The sequence below is a fragment of the Sus scrofa genome, chromosome 4, assembly GCF_000003025.6.
Source record: "Sus scrofa isolate TJ Tabasco breed Duroc chromosome 4, Sscrofa11.1, whole genome shotgun sequence".
NCBI lineage: Eukaryota > Metazoa > Chordata > Mammalia > Artiodactyla > Suidae > Sus > Sus scrofa.
In genome coordinates this window covers 78,567,426-78,580,420 of record NC_010446.5, presented here as the reverse complement: position 1 = coordinate 78,580,420, position 12,995 = coordinate 78,567,426, and the positions used below count along the sequence as shown (strand labels likewise).

At 40.2% G+C, this 12,995-nt stretch overlaps 1 protein-coding gene across 1 annotated transcript in view; it reads left to right on the top strand.

The window, feature by feature from the left end:
- Positions 1 to 12,995, top strand: part of SNTG1 (syntrophin gamma 1) — a 454,631-nt gene that overhangs the window by 401,696 nt on the left and 39,940 nt on the right. The window contains exons 14-15 of the mRNA XM_021089413.1: positions 1,701 to 1,817; positions 2,927 to 2,998. Of these exons, the coding sequence (XP_020945072.1) occupies positions 1,701 to 1,817; positions 2,927 to 2,998 (189 nt within the window). The remainder of the gene's footprint in view (positions 1 to 1,700; positions 1,818 to 2,926; positions 2,999 to 12,995) is intronic.

Sequence of the window (12,995 nt, the reverse complement as noted above, 5' to 3'; positions counted from 1 at the left end):
GTATCTTACTGTTTTGATTACTGTAGGATGTCACTGGGATTTTAATAGGCATTGGATTGCCTCTCTAGGTCACCTTGGATTAAAATATTATGGATATTTTAAAATATGAATTCTTCTGCTCCATAAACATTGATGTCTTTCTATTTATCTGTATCTTCTTTAATTCCCCTCATTAATGTTTTATAGTTTTCAGAGTACATGCTTTATTGTTTAATGTTTCATAGTTTCTGCCTCTACAGTTAAGTTTATTCCTAAGTATTTTATACTCTGTTGCTACTGTGAATGAGACTGTTTTCTTTATTTAATTCAAAGACAATGAATGGGAATTTTAAAATCAAGAATAGCAAAATGGAACAAAATTAAGGATCAACATGCAAATTCAAAAAGAAATGAAAGCAATAAAAAAAAAAACCTTTGAATCATGTTTTAAGAGCAGGTATAATGTTCCCAAAATTTTAATTGACTGTTTCTGGGTTTTTAACTTCATTATCTAATACATTTCATATTTTTGCCATAAACGATCTTAGCAAATGTTCTAAATAATCTGCTCAGTCATCTTTGTTGGAAGGTTGTCTGCCTTTGAAGGAAAAAAAAAAGGTAACTTTCTTTATAACATGAAAACAAGATAGAACATATTGTGTCTAGTATTAACAGTCAATAATAACCACAGAGTCGTCTTTACATTGCTAACAGGGACCTGTGTAAACCTGTTTAACTTTTTGCCCCTCCTGTCTAAGGGCTACTTTTATTATGCAGATCACAGGGTCAGCCGTCCCTCTGCATCTGCAGAGGACTGTTTCCAAGCCCCAATGTGGTACCAGTATCCGCGGAGCTCAAGCTCCACCATCTGCTCTCCACATCTGCAGATTCTCCATTTGTGGACTCAAACAACCACAAATCATATCATCATGTACGACCCCATGGATACCAAGGGCCAACTGTACTATATTAATTGGCATCATAAGATAAGACATTCGTACTTCCTAAAGCAAAAGAATCTCAACATAATGGTTGTTCTGGCAACAAATAGCACAGGAGATACGTACAATCTACTTCTGAATACTTGTGTATGTGAGTCTGAGTTAATGGTGATGCAGAATGTAACTCCATCTAGCTCCCTATAATATTTCTCAGATTGAGGACAACTTATTAGTAAATAGAAAAAAAGTTTTCCCGTGAAACATAAACACAAAGTTAGACTGGTGATACGCGATAAATTAAAATATTTCCCTTCTCCAAATATATTTATCAGTTGAAAAAAAGCAGGGGCCCATTGTTGTAACTTTCAGACTTAATCCATCAGTATAAATACAGATACCTAAAATCATACTAAATATAGTTCAGTACTATTAAATCATGAAAAGGAAGATAATTTGGCTGTGTATGAAATTCTGGACTGGTGGTTGTTCTCATTTTATACCTTGAATTTAAGTTCTGTCATATTCTGGTGTTCACTCTTTCTCTGGAGAAATCAGCTTTCATTCTGTGAAGGTAATTGTTTACTGATAAATGCTGATGGAAATGTAAACTCTTGGGAGTGGTTCACACTCAAATATTGAAGGTAAATGTGGTTAATATTGGTTTTGCATCAGTGAATCTGATAATTTCATGAGAGCATTAAAATAGCACAACATATGAAACATGCCCAGAAACCACCTGACAGGAGAGTCTGACCTGTAACCCGAACCGTTCCCTTGCAGATCGTCTACATGGGCTGGTGTGAAGCCCGCGAGCAAGACGCCCTCCAGGACCGTGTGTACCTGCCCACATTTCTCGCCCTGAGGGGCTCATGTCTTTACAAGTTTCTGGCACCACCAGTAAGTGTTTTGTCTAATATCCTGTACTTTCCCCATATTATCACCACAGAGTGGCATCAGTTTAGCAATAACAAATGATATAAAGCAATACATTTTGAAAATAAGATACAGAAAAAAAAAATAGAAAGCCATCCAAAGGTTTCTGGAAGTATCTAACTAAGATATATGTCTTGGCATTAAACATTTACTTTATAACCCTCGAAAAACCTAGAAGCCGTTTCTGTTTAGACGTTTATGATAAGCAGAATACGTTTATCTACAGGACACAGGTTTGTCCAGATCAAATAGTAGTTTGATAACCTATTATATCCCCTATCTAGTCATTCAGCTGTCTGTTAAATTTGTACGGAAACCTATCGCACCTAAGGTTATACCTTACGTGAGAGTAGATTCTCAATAAATGTTTATTGAATAGAAATAGTACATGCCATACCGACCACTTACAGGTGTAATAATACATAGAGTCTTGGAATTATCAGGTTAGACTTACTATAATCTTGACTATCTATATCTACACAAAGTTTAAAATGCCTGGAAGACAGGAAACAACAAATATTTTTATCTTTTATATTTTTCCTTCTCTGAATAATTTATAGTGACTAGACAGACAAATATGTGTTTCAAACACAGATAAGTGAGCAGCTTCATTGTAGCATCTGGTGCCTCACAGTGTTCTAAACTTAGAGTGACTTCCTCATGTAAACTATGTCTTCCTTAAAAATCAAAGGGAGCATTGATACGGCATCTGGTGTCCTCCGTGTGTAACAGGTGGTACCAGGAGCAAGAGCTGTTACATGTGTGAGGTATGAACACTTAGTATTTATATGCAGAGAATAAACATACTATTTAAAATACATCAGGATACCAGGCAGAGGGACATTTTTGCATGTAACATAAAGTGTTGGCTGAAGGAGGCAGAGAAGGGGTGTGACACTGGGAGGGAGGGGCAGAGACCCGGGGGCGAGGACGTCCGGAGGAATGCTGAGCGCTGAACAGCAGCTCGGGGCGTGTGCGGACGCTCCACACCTGCGCCGTGTTTTGTAAGGAAAGAGAAAAACAGGGGCTCATTTTCTGACATAAATGATGGACCCCTTTCTCATCTGTTAAAGGTGACCACATGGGACTGGACCCGAGCTGAGAAAACGTTTTCCGTTTATGAGATTATGTGCAAGATTCTCAAGGTAGGATCAGCAGGTAGTGATCAGTCGTGATTGTTCTAGTGGTTTTCGTCAGCCGGCAGGGGTCCAGGGGTGGTTCTTGAAGACAACCCATGTGTGGACGGGAGGCAAAATACGAGGTAAAGCAAAGGAAAGTATGTGAGAGAGGCCAGAGCGCAGAGGAGTGCATGGGTGCTTGCCCCCTGCTTAGGTGATTCTCAGCCAGACTCCAGGGTCCTCGTGTGGGAGGGAGCCGGGGGCTGATCAGAGCCCACTGCAGGTGCTGTAGCAGGGCCGCCTGGAACTGTCTGAACTTAGACCTCAGTTATCACCGTGGTGGTTTTTGTTTGCTTGTTTGTTTGCTGTGTAAAGTATGGAAGAGGAAAAATTTGGATAAGACTTGGAATTAGAAAATGCAGAAAATATAAAGGCCCATGCAAAGGAAGGTTGTGTAAATATCTGTATCTTTAATCTCAGGGTGAGGTTACCTCTCTGGGTATGGAAACAAACATACAATTTTTTTTTAATTTATTTTTTTTTTATTTTCCCACTGTACAGCAAGGGGGTCAGGTTATCCTTAGATGTATACATTGCAATTACAGTTTTTTCCCCCACCAAACATACAATTATTACAGAGTGATTACATATCTGTGCTATGCACGGGGGTGTTGCAATGGGAAGTCACTGAGAATTCTATAAAGTTCCAAGTAGGTTCTGTGGCCATGTTTAAGAATCAAAGTGGGAATAATTTATAAAACCTAAGCAGTAATCCACATTCAGTTTCTGTTCTAGGGTCTGCAGCCTTGGAAGTACTACAAATTGATAATTAAATCCTGGTGAAGGTTAACTTGCTTGTGTAACCAAGGAGTACCAAGTTCCCTGTGTTTTATGTCAGTTCTCTCTCTTCCATTTAAAGACTCGGTAAAGTAGAAAATGCTGAAACAATTACAGCATAATGAATTGAATCAAAATTGTCTGAAGACAGAGAGACAAAAAATGTATGATTACCTCAAAAGTATTCATAATTTTTCTTCCTTCCAGAAGAATCCTAGATTAAAGCTGACAATTGCAAGAGCACAGGTGCTGAATAAAAATATAGGCTGCTGCTTGCTCGTCACCGTGTGTGGCTTTGTTTCTATAATGCGACTAACAGAGGGAAATTCTGACACACTTGAGCATAGGCTTAAAAGTTGCAGTTGCAGCTGGCAACTCCTAAAAGACATGCCAGCCTCTGAAGGAAAGGGGGTCCGACAGTCAGGGAGTGACTGCAGAAGCAGCTAATGAGATAGTTTTCTGATGGAATTTTTAACCAACAAAAAGGACTAACACAATTAAAAAGAAAGAGTGAAAGAGAGAAGGAAGGCAAGAGGAAGGCAAAAGGGACTGAGAGAAGAAAGAGAGAGGAAAGCTAAAGAGAGAAATTCAGGAATGAAACTCCCTAACGGTTCATTTGTCCACACCCCATCTGTGCCTTGAAACAGCTTTCTCATAGTCGTATCCAGCGCATATTTCTAAATTATCAGTTAGTCTTAAGTTATTTCCCCCTCCTTAAAAACAAAGACAAAACAATGTAAGAAACAAAACCAAAAAACTACTTGGTGTTTATATCCCTTCCTTAAAAATAAATAAATAAAGCTGCCTGAACTTTTAAGCATAATGCAGCCTATTATATTACTTGAAATAAGGACAGTTTTAAAGGCGAGACTAAGGGTTGTGCCTGGCTCCAAATAAACACTCAATATTATATTTCTCTTTGCTAAAATTATTTGTGCAAAGTTAGGATTATAAGGTTTAAATCCGCCTTATGTAAAAATATGACAAGATCTTTTTCAATTAGTATTCTTTAAAAATGGCTTTTTGGTAGATTTTTAAATATCCCATCATTTAGCCGTATTTTTTAACCAATCCTTTAATTCTGCCATTTAGATAGCTCTGGATTTGATCCACCAGACATAGCACTGTAAGCACTCTTTGATTTATTTAGCAGATACTTTTGAGTATTGCCCTAGACCAGAGAATCTGCCAAGCACTGTATGGCTGGAAACAAAGGCAGAAAAAGCTCCTGCTTTCAGTGAACTTACATTTTATTCAGGTGACTCAGATGTTAAGGAAATGTAAAAGGACACAATAGAGAAAAAACAGATAGCAAAGAACTGATTTTTGCTCACAAACTTTTCTAGAACATCTGAGTTATTGCCTTTACTCTAAATGCTGAGTTTTGGATGTCCTGGATGGCAGATATTCTAATACCTTCAAGGGGTTAGGCTTATGGACCTAAAATCGCCTCCAGAAAAGACACGACAATTCCGACTGCTGTCACAGTGCCCCGTCCTGCCCACATGAGAGTCTAGCAGCCGTCTTGTTCGGCTTTTTGCATAAAATTGCTGTCAGCCTGTTAGCTGCTTTGGGAAATTTTACCTGGGGATAAATATTTTCAGACACTGAGTAATACACACCCTCTCGCATGTTACACGTAAACACAGAGGCTTTCCTGCTTCGAGGGAGGGCAGCCTCCGTGTTTTGTGCTTCCTGGATTGAACTTGACCTGCAACGTCATCAGCTGGGGCTTCTCTTTCCTGAAGCAACATTTCATGTAGCACAAGAACAGAGGCGTGGATGTGAGACTCGGCGCAAAGTGGATCAGTGTCCATCGGGCAAGTCAGGGCAGGGGCAGGACTGATGTCCCCAGAGCCCAGACGCAGAGCTGGGTCTGGGGAGGGTTCTGAAGGGCACCCCGAGGGGGACCTGCCCATGAAGCTGTGCTCGGTGCAGACTTCTGTCTCCAGAAAGGGGTCCCTCAGATAAGGCACTTTTCAAGGCACAGTTTAGAGATCTGGCCCAGGGGAAACAATATAATGGGGATTCCTGCAGTGAGAACAGAGTGGAGGCAGTGAGGACAGAGATGGGGCGTTGAGAACAGAGTGGGGGCGGTGAGAACAGAGGGGGTATGGTGAGAACGGGGTGGGGGCAGTGAGGACAGAGGGGTAGGGTGGTGAGAACAGAGGTGGGCAGTGGTAGTCATCAGAGCTCACATGCAGTGCCAGGTGTTGCTCTAAGGCTTATAACACACTCTGAGGCCATTAATATTACTCCCATTTTACAGATATGGAAACTGAGGCAAAAAAAGTTTTATCTTTTTTGTTATCTTAATAGCATTTTCTTGGATTCTAGCACATGCTCACTCTTCTGTTAGAATTCAGTAGATGTACAGCTGTCACATAAAGTACTTAACGTTTGTTTTTCCAAAAGATCTTTCAAGTTCCAGAGTATTAATTTCTTATCTCATTCTTAAAATTTTGTTTTATTGATTATATTTACATTCTTGAAAGCTCAAAGGCGTCATAATTTAATAGGCTTCCCTGCTTAGGTTTCTCTTCATTCTGGAAGTTTCTGATCATTTCCCTTAGTCCTTATGTTATATTGTAACACACACTGCTGTATTATTTTTACCTTATTATTTTTTCCTTAATTGTACCATTTGCATTGCCTTCTCTATGTCAGGTGTGAACAAAGCATGGATATGACAAATATTTTAAATAATTATACATGATTTCTGTGATATCTGAGGAGCCCTGAAATATTTTTCCTTTTGGTTATAAAAAGTTCAGCCTTACAATGTTTTCATGAAGCTTCCAAGCAATTCAAGGCCTTTATTTCAGCCAACAAATACCTCTTAGCAACAGGATATGGTAATGAAAGGATTCAGTAACTTCTTCCCATTAAGAGCTTAACGCACAGGAGTTCCCTGGTGGCGCAGTGGGTTGAGGATCCCATATTGTCACTGTAGTGGCTCAGGTTGCTTCTGTGGTGCGGGTTTGATGCTTGGCCCAGGAACTTCCACATGCCATGAGTGCAGCCAGAAAAAAAAAAAAGAGTTTGATACACAAAAGATATTTAATCTTGTTTTCCATATAAACTAAAATCCTCTCTTTCTCCAATCTGATTGTATAGGGGCGTTACTTTCCCATGCAAGTGTGTCTAAGAGCAAAATATTTATGAGTTACTGCAACTTAATGTTTCAGAATTCCATTCCCAACTGTTATTCTGAAAATAAGCACTGGGGAGCAAAGCTTTTTAAAATCCTAATATTTTAATATCCCCCCATAATTTTAATAAAATATGAAAGCACAACTGTGTTGGGAAAACCTTCCTCGCATTATTTTAAATGAAGATTTAGGTAACATTTATAAAATATAAATAAATTGAGTATTTTTGCTGAAGTGTTTAACATAAGTGGCAACTTATCTTTGTAAGAATGTTCTGGTTAGTAAAATTCCATATGGGCAGCTGGTAGACCATATCTTTCATGTAGGAGAAAGCTAGAAAATTGGTTTTGTTGCCCAAATCTATTTGGTGCCACTCTCAAGGATTCATCCCCTAAGAAGAGAATTATTTGTAATCCCCCATTCAATTTAAATTCCTTCAGGTCTATTGTAAGTTTTTCCATAATCTTTCTAGACTTAATACTTTTGGATTTCTGTTTACAGAAAGTTTCTGCCTTGCAAATTTACTATTGTATGAAATCTTAAAACTGTTTGACCTTCCAATACCTTATACTGTTATTTTTAAAAGTGAAAATACAGTTTTAATACTGAAGGAAACCAGATGTCAGACCCTTGCAAAAAGTGTGGAAATCGCCTTCAAATTGGTCTAGAATATCTCTTTTTATGATACTCCGGCAGGTGCAGTTTACAGCACCAGTTTTCAATTACATCACTCTATTATTAATAACAACTCTGCTTTTGCTGTTATACATTATCAATATAATACTGTTCTTGCTTTTTGCTAGTTGTTTCTTTAGAATGAGGTCCACTCTGTGGTTGTAGTTTTTCCTGCAGAAGCTCGGCACCCACGCTGAGTGCTATCCGCCTCATTTTACTCATCCTTTGCCTACTTTCAGGAGCTGAATAGACCAGGCTTGCCTCTCACCATCCCAGTGCACAAAGTAGAAGAAGTGACCTTCAGAGGAATCTAGGTGACAGCTTCTCAGCTGTGGGGTAGAAGTTGCACGTAAGGAGCTGCCTTTTGGCAGCCACACTGCCTTGTCCACTAGCGTGTTGTGGCTACACTGAGCCACGACATTCTTAGAAATGCACTTTGGAGCAGATCAAGTTTTTTGTTGTTCAATACAGACACTGAACTGATTATTGAACTTAACAGCTGTGATTCCATGTCATTATTTGCTTTTTCTCCTTTCAGTTTGGCAGCTTTAAAATTTTTGTTTGTTTTTTGTTTTGTTTTTTGCTTTTTGAGCCACACCCATGGCATATGGAAGTTCCCAAGCTAGGGATCCATCGGAGCTTCAACTGCCAACCTACACCATAGACACAGCAACACAGGATACGAGCCATGTCTGCAACCTACACCACAGCTCACGGCAGTGCTGGGTCCCCGACCTACTGAACGAAGCCAGGGATCAAGCCCGCATCCTCATGGATACTAGTCAGATTCATTTCTGCTGCACCACAACTGGAACTCCTGGCAGCTTTAAAATTGTTACATCACACCCATAAGGAAAAGTCTTTGGTTCTGAAATAGCTGCAGTATTTTCAAGTAGCATAATTTTTCTAAAAAATAATTAGGAATATTTAAATTTTACCTTTGGGATTATTTCTATCAATCAGTTGGATCTTATCAAAATTAACCTTGTTCCTATTTTTTTAAGTACTTATTTTTTTAAGATTTATATTTTTTCTATTAGAGTTGACTTACAATGTTCTGTCAATTTCTGCTGTACAGCAAAGTGACCCAGTCATACATTCTTTTTCTCACATTATCCTCCATCATGTTCCATCACAAGTGGCTAGATATAGTTCCCTGTGCTATACAGCATAAAAGTACTTATTGAGAAAATTATTCATCGAGTTTCGCTTTATTGTGGCCAACAGAAGGTAATTGAGAGGGAGATGGTGCACTTCTGTGAGATGTTTTTCTGCCCAAGGATAAACATAGATATAGTTACAGGTGTGTGTGTGTGTGTGATTTTGTGATTTGATATTGGTTATAATATTTTGGAAGTAATAGCTTTTTGGTATATTTTTGTTTTATCAAAACGTGGAATAAAGTTCAATTTTGCTTTAGGTTACTATACAAATTATTCATTCTCTTCCTGCATTATTGTTTGTTCTGAACAAAAGCACATGGACGTAATAGGAACAAAGACAGTTCTTAACAAAAGATTTGCAGTTACTTTTGTTCCAGTAGATAATTTTACGACTTTTGTTTTTGTACCTCAGTGTGTTCATAGCTCCGCCCTCCATCCACAGACTATGTATTTCTGATAGTTTCCATGTACCGTACTAGTTTGGTTACCAGGTTAGTTGGTTGAGAGAAAGAACGGGGCTGTGACTATAGGATGAAGCAGCACCAGGTGGCCTGGACGTGTCTTTGGCCCTATTCATTCCCAGAAATAAATCACTGATAAATAACTCAGTTATCTTTATTTCAGAATTCTCACCATTATGTCAGGATTACAAGTACAGCTACTTTCTGGGCAGTTAGTGTAAAGAGGCGTCCAGGAAGGGCACTTAAAGAGCATTAATAACTGTGTCTTACTCAGAGCAAGCAAGTATTTGAATGAGACACTCCTTCCATCCCTGGAATCAGAGGTCATTCTGTGATTGCATTTTATTTAAAGAGAAATAGAACATGACTCAATGAATATTATAGGGCATATAGTTTTTTAAACATCAGGAGTAGAAAATAATTACATGCAAAAGGAGAGAAGGGTATGTTTCTTTCCAGGCATAAGTGATGGCTCTGAGTTTTTCCATACTCAACTATTTTTATGATGTTTATTTTCCAACAATGCTGCATATGTTAAAGCACATTTCATTAGAATATATATGTGTGTGTATGTGCAACATCTTATATAGTTTTAAATTATGCATTGTTATATATACTTATGTATAACACGTAACCTATTTTCAATTCAACAGAAATGTATAAAAATGACAATAATGCTACTTTTGTATTCACGGAAGGAAATTTATTCTTGAAATGTGTTTTGAGGGTTGTATTATTATGTAGAGAAGTGGGAGAGGACCAGAGTTACTAGAATGATCCAGTGATGCTAAAAGCTCTCTCCTTAGAGACGCCCATCCAGGTGTCAGCTGCTTCGCTTTGGATGCCATTTGCATACAGAGACCATGAACCTATTCAGGGCTCTCCCTGCATCCAGAAGTCCTTTGCCTCCCAACACCTCTAGGTGGATGTCTAACCCACATCTCAGACGACTGTGTCCCCCACGCCCCAAGTGCCCCTCACTGACTGCCCTCGTGACTTCCCTGTCGCTCACTTCCGGGTACATGGGCACCACCCCAAGAACCCCAGCGTCAAGCTCCAGTCTTTCTCTCATACCTACTACGCCAGCAAGATGTACCCCACTCCTGCTGCCAGAACAGCCTCTCATGCCCCCTGTATTCATTTTATCATCCATTTTCCTGGGCATTAGCTTTCAATTTGACACAAAGTAGAACCCAGAGCTGGCAGGGCACCTGCAGGATGCTGGGGCCTGGACCATAGCACTGCCCACCCTGCCCTCTGCTCAGCCTCCTGCAGCCTCTGTGGCTCTCGGCTACCCCCACATCTCGGACCTTCTCACCAGCCTCCCCAGGTGTCCAGACTAGTTTACTCTCTTTGTCACGCCTCTCCTTTAGTGTCACCTCCTTAAAGGGCCCTTTTCTTATCACTCTCCATAAATGGCACCGCCCCGGGCTAGCGCCCCCAAAGCATTAAGAGGCTACTGACATCAAGGTGTGTTAAGCAAGCATCTCCTTGTTTGCCCTGTGATTTGTCTCACCCCCTCAAAACCTCTGGAGGCCACCTGCTCAGCTCAGGGATAGGTCTGGGCACCAGAACAGTGCTTGGTACCCAGCAGGCGTGGGCACTTTCTTGGCTGAACGTCAACTGAATACCTGCTGTGCACCCTGGGGTGGGCCAGGAGAGAATGCTCCCCGAGGTGGGTGGGCATACCTGCAGCCTTGAACTCTGCCCAAGGATGTTTCCACCGTGAAAGGTTACCGTACCAGTTTAAAGGAACTAATACTAGACCAGGAAGACCCATCTTGCCATCTGGGATGTTAACAGCACTGTTTTATCCGGAGTTGTTCTGTAGATGATGACTTAGAGGCCAGGCTGGAGGTCCTATCGTCTGTCTTCATGACTAATGGAGCAGTTGGGCCACAGACCAGCCTCCGGGCGACACAACATGCAGGATTTTTAACTGAACACACCTGAGAGCCTCACTGGCCCATTACACTCCCCGCAGTGCTCTCCTGCCTTCTCCAGACCCAGCTCTCATCCAGGACGTGGTGTGCAAACTGAGTGGGACTTTAGGTGACACAAGGAACTCCCTTTATGTCTCATGCTGGTCTCATCCAGACCAGTCCTTCCGGGCTCGATGACATCTTTCACTCCTTGGGGGTTAGGGGAAAGTTGGCCAGGTTTCAGTGGAGACATGCTGAGGTGATGCCATAGCTAAAGCAGGGCCCCGGGGAGAAAAGGGAGAATGTGCTTCATGTGGCCTCATAAAGACAAAGCTGCGAGGTGACTCGACAGCTGCCCTCAAGAATATAAAAGGTGACTTTTTAAATGGTGGTGACCCCCTATTTTTAACGGCACCTGAAGATTAAGAATCAATTCGTATAAACTGCGATGTGAGGGATTCTGCTTCCAAAAAAAGGAAGAGTATAAATTGAAGTATAGGCTTTACCTGCCACGTATTAAAGGCAAAGAATTAGAATGTCATTCTTTGGAAATATTTAGTGGCAGGACTGTTTGATTATTTCTTAAAGACAGGACCAAATGACCCACCACACTTCCTCCTGTTTATGGCCTCGTAATATCTCCATTTACGTGACAAGCAGTACATTCCGCCACAGCCTTTTCTCCTGAAAACCATACACTCTCCCAGTGGATTTCCAAGCATGGGAGATTGCTTTTTTGATATGATGTAATTATCCTCAGAAGTCGAATATTAGAATTGAAATCTAGAAGATGACTCTTATAACTATTAATTAAAACCATTCATCTCAATAAGCAATATTGAAAGTCAGCCCTTCAAATAATATTATAAGAAATTAATGTTATTGTTTGTGTGTCTCTTGCTTGTTTGCTTTTCTGATGATAGTTATGCTAATTTACTGTAGTGAAGCTTCTATTTGTTTCAATAATGTCTTAGGGAAAATGTTGATATCAATCAAAATAATAATGACAACCAACTTGAGTATATTAAATAAGAAATCAAGGATGCAGATCAAATACAAAGATGACAAGTTTCTTCTGATAATTATATTGTGTTTATGTGCCATACACTTTAAAAACATCATATAAAAATGCATGTTTCCCTTTGGAGGTATATAACATTTTTCCCATGGGCTAGTTGCCTTTACTGGAACTCTCTCTTTTTTAAGTAGAGATTTCCTTCCTAAGTTTCCTATTGAGAAGCCAGATCTAACACATATTATGCTAGTGAGGGATCAAACCAGGCTGTGTGGATAGATTTAAATCAGGGGATCATTGTGGAGGCACGGCAGGGGATGGATTGGAGGGTGTAACCCCACCAAGAGTCTTGGAAAAGCAGAGGGACTTTGCTCCAAGATGAATATATTTGCGTCTGAATCAGGTGATTCCAAGCTGAGTGGGACGCTGTTTGGGAGATCATTCCCCTAAACTGTCTCTGCTAGGGGTCAGGCCTGGTGGAATTTATCCAGATTTACCTTCTCCAAGCCACTCCCCATGGATTTTTGAACGAAGAATTCTAATCCCAGGACATGTGTTCTAACGCCAATAGTCAGAAAACATTGTGAACAGCAGGTACATTTTTTAAAACTTTCCCTTAAATTCTAGGCTTTCTGTGTTTTTAGAATACGTTCTTCTTTGCCTTTTTTTGTTTGTTTGCTTGCTTTTTTGTTTATATCATTGCAGCTGCGTCACATGGAAGTTCCAGGCTAGGGGCTGAATCAGAGCTACAGCTGCCAGCCTTTGCCACAGCCACAGTGACGCAGGATCCAAGCCCCTT